The sequence below is a fragment of the Pteropus medius genome, unplaced genomic scaffold (assembly GCF_902729225.1).
Source record: "Pteropus medius unplaced genomic scaffold, Ma_sr-lr_union100, whole genome shotgun sequence".
Classification (NCBI taxonomy): domain Eukaryota; kingdom Metazoa; phylum Chordata; class Mammalia; order Chiroptera; family Pteropodidae; genus Pteropus; species Pteropus medius.
Window position 1 is genome coordinate 844,191 of NW_024349799.1, and position 22,786 is coordinate 866,976.

Genomic DNA, 22,786 nt, shown 5'->3' on the forward strand with positions numbered 1-22,786 from the left:
AAAGTACGCATTTCCCTAATATCAAAATCAGATAAAGTCACTATAAAAACAAACAAACAAACAAAACACAGGCCCAATATCCTTGAAAATAGATGTAAGGATTATGAATTAAAAATATCAGCAAACCAGATTCAACAATACATTAAAAGAATAATACCCCATGAGTAAGTGGGATTCATCTCAAGGATGGTTCAAGATCTGTACATCAATTAATGCAATACATCATAGTAACAAAATAAAAGATAAAAACCACATATTCGTCTTATTAGATGCAATAAAAGCATTTAACAAAATTCAACATCCTTTTATGATAAAAAATCTCAACACAATGGGTACAGAAGGAACATATCTCAATATAATAAAGGCAACATATGACAAACTCACAGCTAACATCATACTCAATGTTGAAAAGCTGAAAGCATTTCCTCTAAGATGAGGAACAAGACAAGGATGCCTACTATAACCATTTCTACTCAACATAGTATTGCAAGTCCTAGTCACAGCAATCAGACAAGACAAAGAAATAAAAGGCATCTAAAATGGAAAGGAAGAAGTAAAACTCTCATTATTTGCAGAAGACTCCACCAAAAAACTGTTAGAACTAATAAATGACTTCAGCAAAGTTGCAGGATACAGAATCAATATGCAGAAATCTGTTGCATTTCTATATACCAATAACAAATAATCAGAAGAAATTAAGAAAACAACTTCATTCACAGTTACATCAAAAAAGATAAAATACTTAGGAATAAATTTAATCAAAGAGGTAAAAGACCTACACTCTGAAAACTGTAAGATATTGTAAAAAGAAACTGAACAAGATACAAATAAGTGGAAGGATATATCCTGCATGTGGACTGGAAGAATTGATATTATTAAAATGTCCTTACTACCTAAATTAATATACAGATTTAATGTAATCCCTATTAAAATATCAATGGCATTCTTCTGAGAACTCAAACAACTAATCCTAAAATTCATATGGAACCACAAAAGATCCCAAATAACCAAAGAAATGTTAAGAAAAAATAAAGTAGAAGGTACCATGCTCCCTGATATCAAACTACACTGCAGAGCTACTATAATCAAAACAGTACAGTACTGGCATAAAGACAAATATACAGACTAATGGAACAGAATGGAGAGCTCAGAAATAAATCCTCACTTATGAGGCCAATTAATCTACAACAAAAGAGGCAAGGATACATAATGGGGTAAAGACACTCTCTTTAAATTAGTGGTGTTGGCAAAACTGGACAGATATATGCAAAAAAAAAAGAATGAAATTGGACCATTTTATCAAATCATATACAAAAATAAACTAAAAATAAAGACTTAAATGTTAGACCTAAAACCATAAAACTCCTAGAAGAAAACTTAGGCAATAAACTCTTTTTGACATCACCATTAGTAATATCCTCTTGGATATATCTCCGAGCAAGGGAAACAAAATTGAGAAAATAAACAGATGAGACTATATAAAACTAAAAAGTTTTTGCACAGCAAAGGAAACAATAAACAAAATGAAAAGATAACCTACTGAATGGGAGATGATATCTGCAAATAATACATCCGACAAAGGGTTAAAATCCAAAATATATAAAGAACTCATACAACACCAAAAAAAAAAAAATCCACTTAAAAAATAGGCAGAGAATATAACAGACATTTCTCCCAAGTACATGTAGAGATAGTCAACAGATATATGAAAAGAGCTCAACATGCCTAATGATCAGAGAAATGCAAATTAAAACCACAATAAGATATCACCTCACAATAAATGTGGAATGGCTATCATCAATAAATCAAAAAATAACAGTGCTAGCGAGGATGTGGAGAAAGCTGAATCCCCGTACACTGTCAGTGGGATTGTAAATTAGTACAGTCACTATAAAAAATAGTATAGAGATTCCTCATAAAAATTAAAAATAGAGCTGCCATATGATTTGGCTATTCCATTTCTGGAAGAAAACAAAAACACTATTTGAAAGATATATGCACCCCTATGTTCATTGGAGCATATTGGTAATAGCCAAGATATAGAAAACACCTGGATGTCCACCAATAAATGAATGGATAAAGAAGATATGATATATATACACAATGGAATATTATCCAACAATAAAAAAGAATAAAATTTTGCCATTTGTGACAACATGGATGGACTAGAGGGTATTATGCTGAGTGAAATAAGTCAGACAGAGAAAGACAAATACTGTATGATCTCACTTATATGTGGAATATTAAACAAACAAACAAACAAACAAAACAAAACAAAACAGAAACCAACCAACAGATATAAAGAACAAGCTAATGGTTACCAAAGGGGAGGTAGTAAGGGGATGGGAATAAAAAAGACATTTTTACTAAATTTATTTAGCTATAGAAGGGCTTGTGCTCTAGCTGAGATTGCTAAGGGCAGAATTATTAAATGTATATGTACCTGATAATTAATAGAATATTTTCATCTATACTACACTGTAGAACATGAGCTTTCACAAAAAGGAAAAAAACTATTTCAGATTCTAATTTATCGTCAGTATTAAAAAAGTAAAAATAGCTTTCCTACTATCTTCTAAAAACTAATTACTTTTCAAAACATGAATGGTTCACTGGAGTCACCATTCTCAAATTTATTTTTGCTACAATTTTGCCTTAAAAATCACTTCTAAAAAATAATTGTTAGAATAAAAACAATATCTCAGAACACTTCAGTTCCCACCTAAAATTTGTCACATAAAAGATACAATAATACTGTTCAATTAAATGACTCAACTTGTAAGGATATTCTGCATCTAGAACAAAATATGAGTATTAATCCAGAGAGACAAGTGAGTTATGAAACTGCTGGTTGCTGCCTTGAACAGACAGCCTAGAAAACTTTGGTTTAAATGATCACCTGTACAGAAGGGAAAGACAGATCAGAGTCCTACACATATAGCTGACAGTAATGAAGGCTACAACCTCAATGCAAAGGTGAGCTAGGAGGGGAAAAGAAAGAACTCCACCAAAGAGTCAGTGAGAAAAACTGTCTATTGATTTGGGGTAGGGAAATATAAAGGAAGAACAGTCTTCCTTGAAAATTCATATTCTCAGGCTGGCCATCACATACTTTGAGTGCTGCAGAGTGGGAAAAATCATAAGCTGAGAATTATAACTTAAGGTAAACCTCGGCTGACAGGACCCCTGAATATCTGATAGGAGTAAGCGTAAATCCTCTCTGGAGGTACATGTCCTTCAATTCAGGTTTCAAAGTAATTCTCCCCAAATTCCAAAGAAAGTTAGCCCATAACACAAAAACACAACAAAACAAAACAAAGATGAATAAACAGAAACAACAAAGAACAAGGCCAAAATCGCAAATTAGACTTAAGTTACTGGAATTATTGGAATAAGGCACATAAAATATTTTGTTTTAATTAAGAATGAAAAAAAGAAAAACTTAAATATAAATAAGCTATTGCAAAAATAAATAGACATAAAACATTAAATGCAATTTTCAGAAATTAAAATATAAAGAGCATGATTAAAAACTCAATGAGGGAAATTCTGTTTCCAAGAGTAGGGTGAACTAGATAAACTGACTAACCTTCCCACCGAAAAAACAAAAATGATAGATTAAAAAAAAAACTTAAATCTTCTTAAATGCGTCATAGCAAAAAAAGGAGAAAAAATATTCAAAAATAAAAACCTTCATGAAATCCAAGCTCAGAGAGATTTTAGGGGGAGCAACAAAGCTCACTTTCACTTTGAACAGAATCAATTACCTTGGTTTTCATGGACCTACTGGGGCAAGGTAGGAAGAAAAGGAAACCTCTAAACAAAGTTTGGATTCCAACAGACAATATATCATCAGTGTGATGCTGAATTAGAAATTAATCCATCCCATTAAAAGTATACAAAGAAATTTGTCCATACTGAGATGCAGAGTAGTTAACAAGAAAAATCTCCCCAGAGACACCATAATCAAAATCTAGTCTTACTACAAGTTTATTCTGTGTGTTCATATCACCTAGCTCATTTGAACCTCAAATCAAGAACTGAGTTAAATGTGAGGTTTGGTAGTGTTTCTTTGCATTTAAAAGAAGCAAATGCAACTCCTCTCTGGAGAAATTAACCTTTAACAAACAAAATTAAGAAATAAAGTCATAAGAAGCAAAATTTCAGAATCAAATTTCTGAACTTCTAAAATTAAAAAATACTGCCAAGAAACACAAGAAAATACAGCACCACGAGAAAGAGCATATAGAAACAAAATATGGCAGAATCAGACCTATAAAGATCTCTGGAATATTAAAATGATCAATCAATATAAAATAAGTATGTTTAGTATTAAAACATAAAATGTAAGTAAAGAAGAGACAATAAAATTGACCAAACTGAATGGCCGACTTCTAGAAAGAGTTGTAATTTAAAAAAAATTATCCAGAATATAGCACAGAGAGACAATGAGATGGAAAATATGAATGAGAGGTTAAGAGATATGCATAATGTGAGAAGGTCCAATATACATCTTGTCAGAGTTCTAGAAAAGGCAAGAAAAAAAAAATGGGACAAAGGTAATATTTAAAGAGATATTTAAATAAATAATAAATATCATAAATATTAAATAAAATATTTAAGAGATAATGGCTGAAAAATTTCCAGAACTGTCAAAATACATTAATCCACAAATGCAATATGCACAATATATCCCCAAAGGAAGAATAAATATTTCTAATCAGCATCACACTGATGATATGCAGTGTGTCTACACCTGGACACACCACAGTAAAATGCAAAATGCCAAATACTAAAAAAGATATTAAAAAGAGCCAGAGAAAAGATGGTTGACCTATGACTAAAAAGAATACAACTACTGGGTTGACATCTTGACAGCAACAATGTAAAACAAAAACAATGGGAAAACATCCAAGTATCTGAAATATGCTGGGTGAAAATAATTATCAATCCAGAATTCTATGTCAAATGGGAAAAAATCTTTCAAGAAAATGGGAAATTAAAGGCATTTCACCTAGGCAAAACATTAAATGTTTGATATCAACAGACATCCACTAAAGTAAATTCTCAATGATGAACTTTATGGTACAGTAAAGTGATTCTAAATAGAAGATCTGAAAGGGAAGAAATCATAACCAAAGAAAAGTGATAAATATGTGACTAAATGTAAATCAATATCGAATGTATAATGAATACTGGAGTTAAAAAAATATGCGAAATAGAACTAAATTATTTGATTATAATAAATATAAGTTGGAGGGAGAAATTAGAGTAAGAAGTTTCTAAGATCCTTATGTTGATTAGGAAGAGGGTAAAAAATAGTAACTTTAAGGCTTAGAAAGTAAAGTATGTACATTAAAATTTATATAGTAATAACTAAAGGAACAGAGTATAACTTTAAGCCAAATGATGGGGAGGAGAACATCAATTAAAAAGAAAGCAAAAAATAAGAGAATAATGAAAAAAAAATAGACATGGGAAAAAAATAGAAAGAACAAAATAAGATAGTAGCAATAAATCGAAACGTATCAGTAATTAAAATAAATATAAATATTCCAGTTAAAATCCAACCATATTTACAAGAGACATATAAAATCTAACTACATAAAAAGTTCTGAAAATACAAAGATTTTTTTAAAAAGATTCATGAGGCTAATTCTAATAAAAAGTAGTAATATATATGTATTAATAGTAGATAAAATAGACATCGAGCTAAAAGAATTTCTACAGACAAAAAAGGCCATAAAATAAAAGATTTAATTCACCAAGATATATAAAATTACAAACTTTTATGTAATTACATTGCTTCAAAATATTCAAAGAAAAATCTATGGAACTATAAAGAAAAATATACAAGTCACCATCAGAATATAAGACTTTAACATACTCCTCTCCATAACTGTGAGGTCAAACCGACCAAACATCTTAAGTAAGGATATAGAAAAGTTGACAAACACAATAATAAGCTTGATACGAGACTTTAATGATCGATGAACTCAAGAGAATACATTCTTTTCAAGCATAAAAGACATCTGTGAGAATTATGTATTGAGCTATAGATCTTGATAAATTTTAAATCATTAGCATAATACAGACTATATTCTATATTATTAAAGAATTACATTAGAAATTTGTAAGAAAAAAGAAAACTAGAAAAATCTAAAATGTTTGGAAGATACACATAAATGACTCACAGGTCAAAGATATTAACATGAACATCAGAAAATATTTAGAAGTGAATAAAAATGCCATACATCACAATCTATAGAATATAGCTTAAAAAGTATTAAGAGGTAAATTAACAACCTCAAAAATGCTTATATGAGAAAAATGTGAGTCTAAAATTAATTAGCTAGGAAAAGAACCACCAAATAAAAACAAAGTGGAAAGAGGAAATAACAAGGAGCAAAAATTAATATAAGAGAAAAACAAGCATAAAACAGAGAGGATCAACAAAGGCAAAAGTTCATTGTTTAAAAAGCCTAATAAAATTGACAAATCTCTGTCATGAATCATCAGGAAAAAAGAAAACAAGGGACAAATACTAATGGGAATGAAAAGGGGTGATATAAATATAAATGCTTCAGAGATTAAAAAGATTATAAGAGGATAATAAACTTTAGGTCAAATCTAAAAACAAATGCAATGAACAAATTCCTAGAAAAATAAAGTTATTCAAACTGACTCAAGAACCAGAAAACCTGAATAGTCCTATAAGCTTTAAACTTTCTCACAAGCAAAATATTCCAAACTATTTGTCAAATATCTTCCCCTTCCCATTTGTCATATATTCTATCAACACAAACCTTAACCATGGCAACTAGAATCACTGGCAAAGCTGGACAAAATGTTACAAGTTTGATTAACTTAGGTTGACAAAGCTGCCTCATGCTTTGTTTTACATATCAATAAACACATGTAGGAGATGATGAAGATCTGCTGTGCCTAGAGAGCATCCTGGTATATGAAGGCAGTGTGGCATAGAATATAATGCATTGACAAAGGAACTGAGACCTGGGATTTTTAGTCCCAGATCTCCCACTTGCTGTGAGATTTGAGACTTGAATGATCTCCTTCAGCTACAAAACTCAATGATGTTTATTTGCAAAAGTTAAGTAGCTTTGCTATTAAAGCAAATGATTCATTTTCATAAGGTTTATTTTCCACAAAATTTCTATGTAATTGAGAATGTACACTTAGAAATTCCTAGGTACCTTTATGTGAAATAGCTTTTATTCTTTCTATTTCTCTTTCCTTTATTTTATTCTCTAAATAACATCAGCCTTAAACAACTTTAATTTCAGAATGTCTTAGAGTAGGGGTTCCCCAACCCCTGGGCCACAGACTGGTACTGGTCCGTGGCCTATTAGAAACCAGGCTGCAAAGCTGGAGGTGAGTGAGCGAAGCTTCATCTATATTTGCAGCTGCTCCCCGAAGCTAACACCACTGCCTCAGCTCTGTCTCAGATCATCAGGCATTTGATTCTCACAGGAGCACCGGTCCCTGGTGCCAAAAAAGTTGGGGACCGCTGTCTTAGAGGACAAAACTAAGCCTCTGAAGGGAGGATAAAGGCAATGAAAACATGGCTTCTTATACTGATAAACCACTTTTATTGATCGGAGAGTGAAAGATTAAATAATTTTACTATAATTTATTAATTGATAGAAAAGTTTCAAACCACAAAGTGAGTAACTAAGAAAATTATTCTGATAACAGAAGAGGTATAGGGGCGTAGTTATTAAACTAAAACCATCATAAACTAAAAAATATAATAAAAAATACTGGGGTGGCTCCATAGTGTAGTGGTTGGCACATCTGCTTTACACGCAGAAGGTCCTGGGTTCACACCCCAGGTGGAACCACAGACCATACCCCGGGGACGCCAGGCCCTGGGTGTGTGCACCGAGCATGTGGGAGGAGATGCCCCACCTTCAGAGATCCAGTTCTTAAGTGGAAACGGCAACATCCATAGGTCAGAGGTGGAAGTGGGGGGGAGGGGTAATTAAAGAGGGGGGAAAAAACTCAAATGATTAGAAGTAGTAAATTTAAAAAACTAAATATGAACTAAAAAAACAATTTTCATGAATAAGATGAATACAGTGACTAAAAGTCACTATACTCAATATTATTAAAGACAAAAGTCTATATTACAAATTAAAAATACTCAGAAGTATTTTACCTGACGAAATATCTCTGTGACAAAGTTTACATTACTTCTTTTAGAAGAAAAAACTCTGCGAACTATTTCAATGTCTGTGAGATGTTCTTCATCTATACTACAGAGACTAGATGAGCTGGGTTCTCGCTCCGTTAGAGTGCTTGTATTAGAATGAGACTGTTCTGGTTCTGTAGTTCTATCTGCTTTATCAGCATTATCGTTTTTGTTTTCTTCTCTGGATACCAAACTAGCTGCTGCTCTCTAAAATAAAAACAAAAAGAGAAGAATATCATAATCATAAACTTGGTATTTTGTTTTCTAACAACAAATCAATAAATACTGATAGAATCCAAAGCATTCCACAAGTAATTTACAGCATTGCTTAAAATCTGGGCACAGTTTCATTCAGAATCCATTCTAAACAATTAACTGAGAATGTAAATAACTCGACAACTGATACAGTGATACTCACTAATCATCCACCTACGTATAATTAGATTTGTTTTTACAGTACAGACAAGTTACTAATTAAAGCTGGGTGAAAAAAACTAATGCAGATGGGCACTTACACATGCAATCCAAGGAACAAAACAAACTAATCGAAAAGAGACTCACAAATATAGAAGACAATCTGGTGATGGCTAGAGAGGAGGGGGATGGGGGACTGGGAGAAAGTGGTGAAGGGTTAAAGAAGTACAAATTAGTAGTTGATAGATGGTTACAGGAATGGGGAGTACAGCATAGGGAATGCAGTCAGCAGTAAGGTAATGGCTACATAGAGAGCCAGAGGAGAGAAAGAGCAATCGGGGATCATTTCATAAACTATATAAATGTCTGACCAATGTACTGTATACTTGAAACTAATAATAACAAAGGCAATTAAACCAATAATTTTTGGGTTAAAAAAAAACTAATGCAGATGGAGTTAGCTCAGACTTCAATAATAATAAGATTGACTATTTGCTCAATAAAGGCTCAATGTTTAAAATTAACTGTATTTTACCTTAGACAAAAATTATACAAGTAAAAACTTCTTAAACAAAAAATCAAAGGAATGGAAGAAAAATTATGACAGAAGTAGAAACGAGGCTAAAAGAAAATATTAGAAAACTCTATATTCTAAAAACTTAATAGAATTTTCACCACAACTGATAATGAAAAAGTGAAAGTCCTAAGATGGTAATAAAAAAATTACTACCATGGTATGATAGGAGTAGCACTATTCTGTAGTATGGTAAATTACTTTCTAGTAAGTTAACTCGATTTTTGGCCTCAGTTTTGTTATCTATAAAATAAAAGGGTTTGAGCAAATGAAATCAAACATGCCTTCAAAAAATCAAAAAATCTATAATTTTAGTCCATTAAGTTCTGGGACCAGAAAAATAGTTCTGCTGCGAGTTTCCATCTTTAATAATTCTTTGTAGAGAACCTGGAACAAAGTTTTTGGAAAGACACACCACAGAGTCAGGTACAGATAAATAGAAGGCTAAGGGGAATATAAGCCAAATTTCTAAATGCCAATGAACTAAACATATATTATAACTCCATTTAATTTTTAAAAGATTTAAGAAGTCATATAAAAAAAGTGTAAGATTTTTAAAACTAAATGAGGAAATCTGAGAATAGGAAAATAGTTAAAAAAAAAAAAAGCACTGTAATATAGACAAGCTCAGGAAAAACGTATGTTGAGGGAATAATAGAAAGTGAAAATGAAGAAATTTTAAAAATCAGATTTTTAAATATTAGTCCCTCCATTGTATAACTGTATAATTTTACATAACATTTCTAGACTCTGAATGAGTTGGGGACAAGACTTTAAACCAGCATTCTATGAATGCTAGAGAACTATGAAGGTGCTACAACAATTTGATTGCAAATTGTTTCCAACTGCAAGTATTTATTTGTAGAATTCAGAATATTTTTATTTGTATAATTCAGGATGTATTTAGTACTGTAAAATTAACATGAAATAGAAATAAATTGGAAACTGAGGCTCGGATATGACTGAAATTATCTTCATTAACCTTCCAAGTTTTATTTTTTTTTAAGAAAATTGGTTCTATGGTAATTATTAAAATTTGGATTTGTAAGATACATTTATACAAAGAAAATATCACCATTATTTGTTTTAATTATGTTTTACACCTAAGGCAATTGAAATCAGTGGACAAATCCCTTAAGCCATTTTTAACTTTAGCAAGCTATGTGTGTATTACCTGAATATTCTTTGGCAAGACTTCACCTTCCATCCCAGGAATATGAGGTCCTGTATGTGGCTTTGGCTCAAGCCAGAAAGAAACCAGCCAGCGAATGACAATAACACGAGCCTTAATGAAAGGCTCCTTTGTACAGTATATTGCTTCACTGGTTTCAGCATCCTTCTTTATCATAACATAATGTGGCTTTGGTCTCATCTGTGGGATATCTATGCAAAATAAAAGGAAACAAAAACAAAAATAAGAAAGGAACCGTGCTTAGATAAATCTGCATTTTTAAACATTTGAGAAAACACTGTAATGATATTCTGGTTTTAGAAGTAGATTTAGTACCAAAAAATGCCATTTTAAAATAATTTGCTAAATATTAGCACAGAATCCATAGAGTGAACCATATATGGCTGATATATAGAAACATACTTTTTTGAAAAATATCATTAATAGGCTCAATGAATCCTAAGTAGAGAAGATTCTAGAGCCATTTAAAATGAATGAAAGCTCATGTCAATTAACCTAACACTGAGACATATTTTGAAGTCATACGAAACATGAGAATTTTTCTTTTATTTTTAAGAATATTGTTCCCAATGGCACAAGGCTTACTAACTCTGATTATTTAAGTCATTTCTACCACGTCTAATGGTTTTGCTAAAGCTGGTTAGCTGCATAACTTGGCAGAGCTTAAAATATAAATCTTTCAGTAAAAAAGACACTTCCACAGATTACTAATGCCTTCTATATACAGCAGACGTCTGTTTCTAACCCAGGATTTGTCTAGGAAGCTCTAGCTTTAAGGTTTTAACAGACATCTTGGCACAGTCACTAAATACTGGACAAGACATCAACAAAATATATGACAATGTAATTATTCCATATAGAATTTGAATGAGACATACTAAATTGAACCCTTGGGGGACCTTAAAAAGAAAATTTATAATATAATGAGATCTATCTCATTCAATAAGTAAGATCCAGAGAGTAAGTTTTTAAAAATATCTCTTCACTCTCAATGAAAATTTCTTATTAACAAAATTCTACTTTCAGTATAAATCAAGGTATACCTCTAGTTAATCAATAAAAATATTAAATATTATCACTTTTCTGCAGGTAACCAATGTCCACATTATACTGAGGTATGTTTTACTCTTATGTGTGATTTTTTAGAAAGTTCCAAAGACTACCTACCAAGTACAGGATGATATAAACTATTCTCCTTGCAGATGTTTGGAAAAATATAAGGCAAGTAGTATTTCTTAAAATGTGAAAACAAAAATGAAAATCCCCTTTCTTGGTTCTCTTTGTTCTTCCATTCTAAACTTTTTACCTAAAAGTACACAATACAATTAGAATTATTCCAGGAGAAAGTTATTAGAAACAAATTTATAAAAAGTTACTTAAGCAAAAAGCTAAACTGTTACACAGTGAGGATATATAGCTATATACATGCATATACAAAGAATAAATTTTTTAAATTGGTCTAATGACAATTACATATGCTATAGTCCAAAAATCTTAGAAGTTAAAATGAGCTCTGGACAACTGTCAGTTGATTCAAAACTCAGCTTTTCTAAAGACAAAGATACTAATGAACTTTCCACTTTGCCCCTTCTAGAATAATTCAGCCTAAAATAAGCGTATGTGAGAGAAAGGAAAGAATGAAAGCAGTGGCAGTCAAGTGCAGGTAATTAAAGGCTGACCACAGAAAGGAGGGCATCCATGAAGCAGTTATAGCAAAGGCAGCAGCCCAGTGGGGACTCAGAGCCTGAGACGGGTGAAGATAGTGGCCATGAAGTGGGGGTGTTTCGGGGAAGGAACACAGGAGGGAACAGAGTAGTAAAATATACAGTGTGAGAATTCCAGTAGGGTGAGGAGGTTATCTAAGTAGGAGAATGATAAAGGCAAAAGGTGGGCCACAATGAGATAACACTATACACTCACTTTAGAATGGCTTAAATTACAGACTGATCATATCAACTGTTGGTGAGGATATGAAGCAACTCTAAGTCTCATACACTTCTGTTACAATGTTAAAGGGTACAACCACTTGGAAAGTAGCATGATAGTGTCAATATAAACCTACTCTACAACTCAGTCATTCCACTAATAGGTATTTGCTCAGGAAAAACAAAGTTTATGTCCCCACGAAGACTTGTTTACCAAGATTCATAGCAGTTTTATTTGTAATAGCCAAAAATGGGAAACAATTCACATTACCATCAATAGGTGACTGGAAAACAAATTGGGATATGTCCTTACAATGGAAAGCTACTCAGCAGTAAAAAGAAGCAAACTATTGATACACAGAACAATGTGAATGATTTTCAAAAATTTTTCAGCATTTTTATGCTGAAAAAAAAAAAAGCCAGACCAAAGAAAAGTATGTGCTATATAATTCCATTCATATGAAAATATGGAAAATGCAAACTACGGTAACAAAAATCAGATCAATGGTTGTCTGGGGATGGGGTGGTGGAAAAGGATGGATTATAAAGGGGTCCGAGAACTTTTAGGGGTGATAAATAGGTTCATTATCTTGATTGTGGTGATGGTTTCGTGGCTGCATACATGTAATAAAATTCATCAAACTGTAAATTTCACACATTGCAGTTTACTGTATGTTAATTGTATCTCAATAAACCAGTAAAACAATTTAAAAAATCTATATGATGTACAAGTTTTTCTTAAAGAAAAATTGGTAATAATGACGGTAACAACTATTCCCTATGGTACATTTACTGTGTCATGCACTTCTTTATCCTAAGTACTTTTCACTTATGATTTAAGCCTCAAACACCAAAAATGGAATAGGTATTATTTCTATCTCTATTTTAAGCACAAAGAGGTTAAGGAATTTGTCAAAGGTCACACTATGGTAAGATGGAGAATCAGTATTCAAAAACCTTGGTAAACTTATTCAGGGTCCAAATTAACTTCATAATGTTTGCTTCTGAGGCACAGAGAATTTTTTGTGTTTGGAACAGTTACTAGAAATGTGTATGTGCTAAGGGTGTTTACATCAATCCAGATATGCTCATTTCATATCTAGAGGTGAACAGGTTACTTTACAAAATACGTATACCTGGAAATTTAATAAATACAAATAGATTTAAGTTTAAATTACATTCCCCCACATTCCTCTTGGCAGATTAGTTATTAGTTATTAGTTTTTAGTTTTTCAATTAGTTATTAGTTTTTCAATTAAAGTATAATTATAAATGAAATTATAAATGAAAAGATTAGAAAGTAAACCCAACTGATTCACATAAGAAGGTATATACATAGTCTACTTAAAAAAATTTCTCCTTCCATCTTCCAAAGAGGTTCATAAAATGTCTGATAATTTTCATTCCAGAAAAGACATAGTAACATATTTTCAAAAGTAAAAGTTTGTCACTCTGCCATCAGGAAAAGAAGCAAATATCTACTATGACAGAATAATGGTAAAGGAGGAAAAAATGAATACCTACACAGGATAGGAAAGGAGGTGATATCAAAGAAGGTAACCCGTACCTGAATTACTATATATTTCAAAAGTGCTTCGAGAAAATAGCTTGTGAGATCTTCTTGTCCTTTATCTCCTGATTGTGGGGGGACAAGAGGAGTGATTTCCTCTATAGTAACTTGAGCTATCCAAAAACAAAGTTTAGCATAATTACCAAATTTAATAATACAATAATATGACCCAAGTAACATTTAACTGCAAAACATATGCAATGAATACTGCTCGAAAATATTCTAATGACTGAATCTTGAAATTAATCTGAGGTCATCCTGATAATCCATCATCAACAACCATAAACTTTATTTTAAAATTCACACTGAGAATGTCTATTACAAAAATTCCCTATGATAAAAAACATTAATAAGAATGTGCTTATTCATCAATTAAAAAACAAACTGATTACTCTTCAAGGGTCCCCAACCCTGCAACAGGGCCACACACAATAGGAAGTGAGCAGCAGGCAAGTGAGTAAAGCTTCATCTGTATTTGCAGTAGCTCCCCAGTGCTAGCCTCGCCTAGCATCACTGTCTCAGCTCTACCTCAGATGATCAGGCATTAAATTCTCATAGGAGCAAGGGTTCCTGGTGCCAAAAGGGTTGGGACCACTGCTCTAGGCAATGGTCTAGAAATACTTAAAGACTAAAAAGAAAGAAAGACTAAAAATACTTAGTCTTTAAGGGAGCCCCTTTATTCAAAGGATTAAATACTACTTCTATCTCAAAAATAAAGTTCGCACCTTAATTCCTTGATTACAAAAGTGCACTTAAAAGAAACTTTTACATTTTTTACTTCTCAGATATTCGAAAACATTATGACACATGAAAATTCAAGAAAAATCAACCCACAAATAGCTGAATTCTTTTAAATATTTCGTAAGCAGCACAATCAGCAGTACCTGGTTTAGCACAGACAGGTCCCTAACACTGTTTCTCAGTAACAACAGCCAAGTAATTAAGCTCACAGAAATGGATTTTTTTTACAATGCTCTTTGCACAAAGTAAAACACACTTGTACTTCAATGTACATTCCAATCAACTCAAGGATACAAGGTGATATATAAGAATTAGAAATTAAAGATAAATGTAAATGGCTTGTGTTAACCATGTATTTTGACAGCAGGGGCCTTTTGGGCCCTGGAGAGCATGTCCCTCCCAGGACTAATACCTCGAGATAGTAAAGATAGGCCTGAAAGTGTGCCTTTTATATGCAAACTAACCAATCCAGAGCTCACACAACTACTGCCTCCTCTTCTGGGCTCTCACACTCAGGCTCACTATTTTTCTGAACTAATCGCCCCTAGGGTCAGCTACCAGATTACTAGGGATAGCCCTTAAGTCCCAGTGCCTTGCCTATGGTACCTAACCTTCTCTCCACTTCCCTACCCCATCCCCGACTAACCCTGCTGCTTCCCTGGTGTGGCATACCCTCTCCTCTTGGGAACTCTGAATAACGGAATATTTTTTTAATGGCAATCGTCTCCTGATCTGTTGGCCTCAGCATCATACTTAAATAATAATGAAACCTATATTTTAAAATATGGACTTAGATTATCCAGTTAATAAATATACAGAAATCTAAAAAATATATTAAAAAATTACACAGAAAAATATTGAATATAATGGATAAGAGCTTATAAATCTTACTTTCTTGAAGGTTGAGTGGAGGATTAATGAGATTATCTAAAGTTCGAGGTCCATATTCAGATTGTGGTGCTAAAAATCCAGGAATTAAGCATGAAAACATCCAAAGCTGTTCTTTGCTACAGTTATTCTGAAGAGCTTGCAGCCATAATAAGAAAAGACGAACACCTTCCCGCCTGATCTAAAATAAAATGAAAAAATGGTATTTTTATTTATAATGGAACTACTTTCATTTAAAACAAAAATTCTCTAGAAGATGATTACACATGATACTTTGCAAGAGAGGAAGGAAAGGAAGAAAAGGGGGGAGGAGTCACGAAAGGGGGAAGGGAGAGATATTACACCCATGACATTTATTGAACCCTCATTATTTGTAAATCTAAATTAATGGATTTCGAACAAATGAAGAAAGAACATGGCCTCTAACTACTTAAAGCCATCGGGGTAATTTTTATTCTACAATTTCCAATTGTAAAAAATCAGAAAATCATTTCCTTCTTGTTTACTTCCCCCTCCTTTCTTTCTTTCCATTACCAACAGGTCTTATCCAAGAAGCAAGAAGAGAGAGGTCAATGATTGTTCCTTGCTATAATGAGTTTAGTGAAAGGAGGAATGATTATGGGGATCCTGGTGCATTGCTAACTCAATACTATTGTCCTTAAAAAGCTTATCACTCTCTGAAATAATATCATTTACTTATTTGCTGCTAAACTGCAAAACAGGAATTTTGGCCTATTACTGAATTCTAAGCACCTAGAACAATGCCTTTTATGCAGAATAAATATTTGAATCAATGAATGAATTATATCCCAGGAAGAGAATAGGAAAAGATTTTTAAAAATTCAATCTTAGACAAGCAAAACACCAAGTTTTTCACTAACCTAACCTCACTAGTAGCTCTGGAAATTACCCTAGAACAGTTTTGTTAACAGCCACTGTCAAAGTTACTCAACAGCTTTCACTTCATGGTTTAGTCAGAGAACAGGTAAAGATGTGGGAAGGCTTATTCCTTTGTACTGCTACCCCCCAGCCTTGATGCCAAAAGTACCTACAATATGTGACTTATACAACCTACAGCAAGATTCTTTTGGTCTGGGTAGCTTCTCTTACCATAGCCAACGAGATAATGAAAAAGAAAAAAAAAAAACTTTTATATAGATCCCCTACTTTCCTCTACATCTAAGAACAGCTATGGTAAAATGAAGAATAATTTGGGTAATGACTAACTTGTCTTCTCAAGACCACAGAGTAAAGTATTTCTGGTGAATGAGTCAATGCAGTAGCAAAAGTACAATAGTTTTTCAATAGCCTGGTCAACTTAGTATGCCTTTTCATTCATACTGAGTATGTTGCTATATTTTAAGTGAATTCAGTTCAATTAAGTGGACTAAAGACAACTCAAAATTCTTTAAGAAAAAGCTGATACAGGAAAAATGGATGTATGTTTTAGTTTTTAAAAAGTCACAGAAAAGAAATATAATTATATTATACCTTCAAGGAGTTTCCTGTGTGGAGTAGTTTCTTTAAAATCAATCCTGAAAAGAAAACATGACTTTAAATATTCACATCTTCTTATTTGTTTCTAAATGTCAGAGTTCTCGGTCAGACTTGAAAACACTTTAAAACAAGTCCTTGGCAACCTCCAAATTATTCTTGGTGACTTTGATATCACTCTGGCCATAATCTTGGGACCAGAAGGGCATATAAAAAGTCACCTTTTCAACAAATGGCTTATTGCAATTAAATATATATTCTATCAAAACAAAGCTTAAATCCAAATAATTCAAATAAAAACCATTGCAGAAAATTTCCACTTAGGTACATAAACACCTATAATGTTAATATTTCCTAATAAATACTTCCACTGTATTAGTTTTTTCAAAATATTCAAAATCATTAAAATATTGAAAACCATATTTTTTCTTTTAAATTATACAATATTTCAAATCTACAATAAAATACTGAAATAACATCAACAAACCTCCAGAGGTCCACCATTTGGTCTGAATAAATCTAAACACAGTCCCATGTTTCTTATAATTTCAAATTTTCATTTATTTATATTATTTATAATGTTTTATCTAACAGTACAAGTATCATTAAAGCCTCCTGTGCACCCACTCTGAATCACTTTCCAGAGGAAAACATTATTCAGATTTTGGTATTATTTCTATAATTTTTATTACAACTTATGTATAAATCCATAAAATATATAAAATTGATTTATATGTTCAAAATCTTATACCAGTAAAAAGAATTTCTTCCATAGCTATTTGTTCTAATCCTACATATTTTTTATTCTTTCTAGTGATATCAAGAATATGTATGTGTGTGTGTTACACACACACACGTAAAAAAAAAATCAACCTTGTGACTTCATTTGGTTAAAGTTCATTTGTCATACAAAAATAAGGTTCAATGTTTCAATAAACTGTTGATTTATCTGCAATTCCCTTCCTTACGTTTGAGCAAATTCAATTTCTTAAAGCAATACTACAAAAATCCCAGTCATTAGCTCTCCTAAAAACTCTTATGTGCTAAATGTAGTGTGGTATTGTGGATTGGATCCTGGAATAACAACAACAAAAAAACCCCATAGGTGGAAAACTAATCAAATCTGAATAACTTTGAGGTTTTAATTAATAGTAAAAACAAAACAAAATGTCACGTATATGGCATCATACAAAACAAGTCATTTTGCTGCTTTTTACATCCAACATTAATTTCTGAAATTTATTTATATAGACCTATGTAGCTCTAGTGAATTCATTTTAACTGCTGTATACGATTCCATTTTTTGAATATACCATTCATCTTCTTAATGTTAGAACATTTGGTTTGTCTTCAAAATTTTGCTATTCCCAAGAATACTATAATAAATGTTTTTGTTCATGATTCCCTATATGCACGTGAGTTTCCCCAGAATATAGACATAGAAACAAAACTACTCACTTTCAACTATATTAAATATTGGAAAATTCTCTGCAAAGCAGTTGAGAAAATTAGCAGTAGTATTAGCAGTGTACGAGATCATTGTGGTAATACATTCTTAACAACACAAAAAACTGGCAAATGCTCTATTATTTGCCAGTCTGAATAGTGTTAAATATCCTAATAATGTTTTCATTTGATATTTCCTAATGATATTCAGCACCTTTTCATTTGGCCTTTGAAGTTTCTGCAAACTGTCTGTTATACCCTCTGTATATTTTTCACTTGGGTTATTTTGCTTTGTTTTAATGTCAGTTCCTTATACATACTGGCTACTAATTCTATGTCAGTTCTACGAACTGGAATTATATTTTCCTTCACAACTCAGCCATATTTTTATTGACTAGGAGGGGTGGTATCTTCTGATATACAAAAGTTTTTAAGTTTCAATAGTCAATTCACTGTTTTTCTTTTTTTGTACTTACTGTATCTAGAGAAAATAACCTACCATAAAGTTATAAAGAGAAACCAAATAGTCTCTTTGGAAAGTTTTTAAAAGTGTTGCTTTTTCACATTTAGGTCCTTAAATTTATTTCTGTGTATGACAATACAGAATTTTTACCCCCAAATGGATAACCAATTGTAGTACTAACTCTTTCAAGGTTTATAATGAAATGAAACGCTATCTCAATTATATTTCAAGTTTCTAGGTATAAGCCTAGGTCTTTAGCTGGCCTTGATGTTCTTTTCCATTAATCTCCTTGCCTACCCCTACATCAATGATACTGCCTTAATTATTACAACTTTATAATACATCTTATTATTGGGTATGGAAATATCAAACACCATCTTCCTTCTCCCATTTGTTCTTCTTCCAAGTTGCTTTGGCTTCCATTTTCCATATGAATTTTAGGATAAACTTGTCAGGCTACATAAAAATGTTCCCACATGAATTCTGAATGGGAATTATCTTTATACTATCAAGCCTATCATTCATAAATATTGCCTAAAATTTCATTTATTCAAGTCATTTCTTGTTCTTCAATAAAATCGTATCATCACCATACATTAATCTGTTAAATGACTACTAAATACACATCCTCTTGAACAATGGAACATTTTCTAGAAGAGACTATAATCTGAGCCACAAAATGTCTCAAAAAATTTTAAAAGATCAATATCATATAAAGTGTATTTTCCGACCACAGAGGAATTAAATTAGAAATCACAACAGAAAAAAATCTGTGGTAACATCAAATATTTGAAAATTTAAAAAATAAAAACACTCTCAAGCTATGAGTCAAAGAAACCAAAAGAGACATTAGAAAGTATTTTCAACTGAATGAAAATCAACTAGAGCCACTGATTTATTTTCGTTTATACCCAAGACAAAAAAGAAACAGGTTTAGGGTGACAAAGAAAAATGACCATTTAAGTATATTCTCAAGTTAGACATTTACTAGGATATTATTAATCATGACAATTAGATAGCCAAAAGGTCCTATGGAGATTTAAGGCTACCTATATTCCACAGGAGTTATAATAAACTTTTGAAGTTCAGATGCCTCAAAAAAAGTTTGTTCATACACAGCCTTCAAGGACATATTAATAATTACGAAATACAAAAGAGGCTTTTATTATTCTGTTGAGTACCTTACCATATGCTTACTAGCAATTCATATGTGTTCTATGGTGTAATGCCTTTTCAACTACTTTGCCTATTTTAAAAACTGACCTGTCTTGTTATTGAGTTGTAAAAGTTCTTTACATATTATGGGTATATCATTTTTAGTTTCGAATTTTATTTAAAAAGTTTATTCTAAAAGGCTTTACTATTTCGGACTTTTAGCCCCTGCACCAATATCTCTCCAATATGTCCAAAGTTCTTCTTGTTTCCGGAACTGCTAAATGGGATGGCTTATAGTTTGAAAGCCTCAGAAAAGATTTTCATTTGCTATAACTGATTAAGAAATGTAGGGCCTAAATAAATCTATGACTCTCTTTATTCAAGAGAAACAAATACAATTTTTACAAATGAACATAGGAGTTACAACGTTCTACTTCAACAATGCAGATCTGGTGGCTGTCATTATATTCCCCAAGAGAACTGGGACATGAGAACCACTAACATCATCGACATCACTGAGACAGTGAACCAAAGCCAGGAATTGTCTACTTGCAGACTCTTTTTTAATATGAGGGGGAAAAATGTATTATTATGACACCTCGAGAACCCTGTGGTGATACTGTAATTGTTAGAGAACTAGACTCCCAATCAGCAAGCATCTTGGTTTAGTTCCTGGTAACAGAAAGTCTGTGACATCCCTGCTTGTTCTCTGACAGTAATCCACAGCAGGGTGTTTCCTTTTTTCTTTTCAGCTTAGTTTCATGATCTGAGAAGCTCTATTTTGAACCTTCAAGCAGTTAGTTTCACTCCAGTTCTCCCCCTTTTTTTATGGGGCAAACTACCAACTGACACGCTTGCTTTCAAACCTGGAGCCTGTTGCTTCTTGCTCTACTTGGCACTTTGCATTTCTTTTCTATTTCTGATTCACAGAGATATTTATTTTGATGCTGAGGCTGCTTTAATATTTTTGGTTTTATAGTTTTATCATCATTGCTAATGTATTTCAAGTAAAAAAAAAACAGGTAGAGCAAAGGAATTTAATATACCACTTTCACTGGAAATCCTTCGTGTTTTTATCTTATATTCCCAAGTAAGTCCAGTCTTATCCTGTATTGTTTTTACTAAAGCATAAACTATGAATTCATTTCAAATAAGGAAAACCCATTAAAGAGCACTTTCATATATTATTATTTATTTCAAATATGAAATATACATTTAAATTACTTACCAATACTATGAAACTGCCATCGCTGATGAATTCTTTCTGGAAGAAGTTGTAAAATTTTCTAAAAATCAATATGAATAAAACAAAAAAGAATGAAAAGCAAGGAATGACTTCACATTCTGTGCAATGTGAAAAATTAAAGAGCTTAAACTAAGCATTTAAGAAATTCTTATGTAGAAGATAGTGTTACAAATACAAATTCGTTTTTGAGCTGATCAGATAGTACTGGTACTATTTCAGCACTGGCATAGCGACAAATATTTGAAAGCCCCCAAAACAAGCTATATTAACAAGACTTGGAATAGGAAATTAATGAAATTTATCTTTTACACTGATGTGGAAATAAGTATATTTCTCCATAGTGATTAAATACTAACTCTTAGTTCAAAATGCTTAAGTTTTCTGCACTGTGGGTATTACTGATTAGTTTAAATTCTTTCAGATATTAAGATTTGTGACATTTTCTCTCTTCAAGCAGTTATTTCTCCTGTTTTGATAAATCTAAGGGAAATATTTTTATTTCACAAAAGTCTCATGAAAATAGCTGTACTGAGTTAATTCATGTGAACCCAAATGTACTTACATGTTATGATGGCTATAGGTATGAGAACAAAATTTTTAAATTCCAGAAATCTATATAGTTAAGCTAACATATATAAGTTTCTATTAATTGAGAATAAACACTTTCGACATGTAATACTTTCAAAATTTTGCCTTTACTTTCCTTTACATATTGTATATGTGTGGATTATTCTTAGGTCCACAGCTTTTTTACTGTGCTACTGAACTAATGCTCACTACTCTGCTTGCTGAATGACATTTATGTGTGTGCTGTTAATGCTCTCTACTATTATTATTTAGAAACATCATTAACTGAATGTTTATAAGGGCCAAACACTAACTAGACACTTTTTACAATGGTGTCTTATTAATCCTCGCAACCACCCTAAAAGGAGCATTTCAAATGAGGAAATGGGTTAAGTAATGTGCTTAGGTTAGAAAGTGGAAAAATAGAGACTCCAACCTTGATATGTCTTTCTAAAACTTGTGCTTTTAGACTATTTTGCTCAAAGAATGGTATGCATGTTTTATACTTCTCAATCTTCTCTTTGATATGATCTTATTTAGTTTACCTCATACAAGGTGAAGAAATTACAAAGTTCCTCATAGATAAATGCCAGTCCAACTTGAGATATATAAACTTTACCTTGCTCTCCATATTTCTCTCATACCTTGCCAACAATTGTACAATTATATTTATTTTGGTGTGGAAAGAGATAAAATTATAGAAAGTTGAAAAGACAAGTTTGTAAACTACTCAAAAACATTCTGAAATCATGACTATTAAATTATACTTTAGATTTAACCTCTTATAAAATGTAAATAAACATGCCTATATTATTTATGTGGTTAACATAAAGATGAAAGAAATTATGTGTTCTCTTAACTGTACAGAAAACAGAGTATAAATCTTATGTCATATTATT

The 22,786-nt window shown here is 31.9% G+C and overlaps 1 protein-coding gene across 7 annotated transcripts in view; it reads right to left on the reverse strand.

Moving 5' to 3' along the window:
- RALGAPA1 (Ral GTPase activating protein catalytic subunit alpha 1) overlaps positions 1-22,786 on the reverse strand; it is a 211,538-nt gene that overhangs the window by 159,409 nt on the left and 29,343 nt on the right. For all 7 annotated transcript variants that reach the window (XR_005657968.1, XM_039885675.1, XM_039885669.1 and 4 more), the window contains exons 4-10: positions 21,303-21,360; positions 17,008-17,051; positions 15,520-15,697; positions 13,885-14,000; positions 11,560-11,698; positions 10,375-10,583; positions 8,180-8,419 (exon numbers count right to left, since the gene is read on the reverse strand). Coding sequence is in view for 6 of the 7 variants with exons in the window: in XM_039885675.1 (XP_039741609.1) it covers positions 8,180-8,419; positions 10,375-10,583; positions 11,560-11,698; positions 13,885-14,000; positions 15,520-15,697; positions 17,008-17,051; positions 21,303-21,360 (984 nt within the window). In the remaining variant the exon portion in view is untranslated. The remainder of the gene's footprint in view (positions 1-8,179; positions 8,420-10,374; positions 10,584-11,559; positions 11,699-13,884; positions 14,001-15,519; positions 15,698-17,007; positions 17,052-21,302; positions 21,361-22,786) is intronic.